This window comes from Caenorhabditis briggsae, assembly GCF_000004555.2.
Source record: "Caenorhabditis briggsae complete genome, chrIV, whole genome shotgun sequence".
Taxonomy (NCBI): Eukaryota; Metazoa; Nematoda; class Chromadorea; order Rhabditida; family Rhabditidae; genus Caenorhabditis; species Caenorhabditis briggsae.
In genome coordinates this window covers 10,058,895-10,061,794 of record NC_013487.2, presented here as the reverse complement: position 1 = coordinate 10,061,794, position 2,900 = coordinate 10,058,895, and the positions used below count along the sequence as shown (strand labels likewise).

Below are 2,900 nucleotides of genomic sequence, written 5' to 3'. Positions count from 1 at the left end.
GTACCCCTGAGCTGCATGTCATGAGTTCAACCCCTCATGGGGGTTCTCTATGCAAAATATCAGGAAAACTTTTTTTGGTGCTTGGCCTCCTTTAAACAATTTAAAAATATAATTTCAGTCTTGGAGTGATAAAATAGCTACCGCAGCTCGACTCTTTGCGGAAACTTGTCCAAAAAACCATTCTGACATCAAGCAGCTAGGTGAGAACATTTTCTGGCACTACTCGACCACTCTCAGCACTCCGGAAGAATACGTAAAATGTTTTACAATGCTCCATGTATTCCTTCAATTCAGGCAACACAAGCTCCTCAAAAATGGTGGCAAGAGTTTGAGATAAGCGGATGGACCTCTCTGATATACAATTCAGCAGCTCAAAGATTCCAAATTGGACATGCTATTCAAATGGCTTGGCAAGACACAAGTAAAGTTGGATGTGGTTACTCGAAGTGCTCCGTGGGAGCTCCTGATCAAACACTCGTCGTCGTTTGCCGCTACTTCCAAAAGTATAAAGTACTCATATGAATCTCAGATATAACTTTAATTTTCAGAGGCAACATTGAAGGACTGCCGATTTACGACGAGGGGAAAACCTGCTCGAAATGTCCAAAGCACTACCAAAAGTGTCCATTCGGATTGTGTGAGAAGGAAGGAATTAACACTGATTGAACATATTTATCTAATAAAACTATTTGCATTGTTGAAGATATTTACAGATAAACATAGGGATCCTAAAAATCGTTGTCGAATTCTTTAGCCACACCTCGGGTTTTTTGAGTTTGAAAACTGTATCCTAACCAACAGAAAATCAGTATAAAAGTAAGGGTCAAATGGGCAAACAAGTTCAATTTCAAAAATAAATATGAACTTTTACTTCCGGTTATTTCCTCTGCTCGCTACTTTATTTCCAGGTGGGACTCTTAACTCTATTTCTCCATTCAGAATTGTTCTGTAACTTCTCTGAAACTAGAAAAAGTTAGGACGATTTTACTCATCAGTTCCCGAAGTATATGGGCTCAAAGTTACCAGTTTGAGTAGCCTTCTATTATTGTTGTCCGAAAAAAATGGAGTTAGAGAGTATTTTTTGCAGTCTGAATACGGTAGGCGCATCGAAGCGACAAGCCTAAATAGCACATACTCGGTGAAGACGCAGAGAATTTTTTTGTTCAACTGCCTGCGTCTCGACTCCAATTTTTTCGCACAACAATAATATTAGAACCGGTAACCAGCCTTTCTAAATTTTCATAGAATCTGTTTTGTGAACAGCTAATCTTGTTTATCACATTATGCCAAATTTTTGCAAATCATTCTCGAATAAGTTTGTTTTGGTCAACAAACTTTTAATTGATCCAGATGGATTTTGTTGTTGTTGTCTAAAAATCGTATTCATGAAATATTAAAATTGACCAATCCAATTGTCATTGTTATTGCGATCAGCTCTGGAAATCAATTTGTTCTATTCAAATTAATTCTATAAATAAGTGAACAGAACAGCTGAAAACTATCAATCCACTTACCGTAACATGTATTCAATCATTCCTCTTATTCTATTGTTCACTGCAGTGATCACTGGTAATTTTGGTCACTACCCTTTCTGAAAAGCTTCTCACCTCTAATATTTAGGTTCATATGCTCAATTCACTTCTAATGGATCACAAGCAATAGTTGATGCACACAACAAATTGAGATCTTCAATTGCAAAAGGAACCTATGTGGCGAAAGGATCGAAAAAGCCTTCTGCATCTAATATGAGAAAAATGGTTGATTTTAGGTAACGTAGTAAACCTAAAAAATACTATTTTCAGGTTTGGGACAATTCTGTTGCCACATCTGCGCAAAACTATGCAAACGACTGTCCAAAAGGTCATTCTGGAGCAAGTGGACTCGGAGAAAACTTGTATTGGTCGTGGACTTCTGGCAATGTTTCTTCACTCGATACATATGTGATACCAAAAAAGCATACAAAATACATCTCTTGAGTTTCAGGGAACAGTTGCGTGTGTAGAATGGGAAAAGGAATTCCAAGATAATGGATGGACATCCAATACCATGAACAGTGCTCTTTTCAACAGTGGAGTGGGACATGCAACTCAAATGGCGTGGGCAAATACTAGTTTGATTGGATGTGGAGTCAAGAACTGTGGACGAGATTCTTCAATGAACAACATGTTCAAGATAACGGTTGTATGCCAATACAAGCCACCGTAAGTTGATTTTTCAACCATCGAATCGGTACAGTTGTATTTCAGAGGAAACTACATGAATCAACCCATTTATGAGCAGGGATCAACATGTTCCAGCTGTCCTTCATCTACCAAGTGTGAAACAGAAACTGGACTGTGCGCATAATTTATGATGCCACCTTTCGCAACGACTTTTGGTCTTTATTTATTTGTTTGTTTCTTCACGGAAGGGTACGATACCTCAATAAGCTTTCTAAATTAAGCTTTTTAAAATGTTATTCTTGCTTTGCAAATAAATTATTTATTGAACAAGACAAATTAGCATAAATTTGAAAATCTGTAGGACCTATCAAAGATTTATTTTGACATGTATTTATAAACATTTGAATAACATATTTTTGGTCGAACAGTCAGTTTTCCGTAATGAATTTTTTTGAACAATGTAAAAATCAAAAGGGAAATTATCATCAAAGATTTGGGATCTAAATACAGTTGATCTCAATCTCAATTTCCTTTTTCTTCTCTACTGGGGTTATTCACCAAAATGTAGAAAAATTCGGAGAAATGGAGAAAATTTCGCAGAACCTCGGAAAATGAACCAATCTCGCTGAAAATTCGGAGAAAATCGGAGAAAATTATAGAGAGCATATTTACAAAATTTGGAGTCAGAATATCCATTTTGACCATTTCGTCCGAAATCCCAGGGTACCGAGCTCGAAT

General features: G+C 36.9%; 2 protein-coding genes across 2 annotated transcripts in view; both read left to right on the top strand.

The window, feature by feature from the left end:
• Nucleotides 1-666, top strand: part of Cbr-tag-254 — a gene marked incomplete at both ends in the record, with an annotated part of 1,533 nt that extends 867 nt beyond the window's left edge. The window contains 3 exons of the mRNA XM_045235779.1: nt 119-200; nt 368-503; nt 549-666. Coding sequence (XP_045091226.1) covers nt 119-200; nt 368-503; nt 549-666 — 336 coding nt within the window. The remainder of the gene's footprint in view (nt 1-118; nt 201-367; nt 504-548) is intronic.
• An 854-nt stretch (nt 667-1,520) lies between these two features.
• Nucleotides 1,521-2,346, top strand: Cbr-scl-1 (the record flags this gene model as incomplete). The annotated part of the gene is made up of 5 exons (XM_045235778.1): nt 1,521-1,569; nt 1,621-1,757; nt 1,803-1,940; nt 1,984-2,201; nt 2,247-2,346. The coding sequence occupies 5 exons, from the start codon at nt 1,521-1,523 to the stop codon at nt 2,344-2,346; spliced, it is 642 nt and encodes a 213-aa protein (XP_045091225.1).
• Nucleotides 2,347-2,900: the final 554 nt, after the last annotated feature.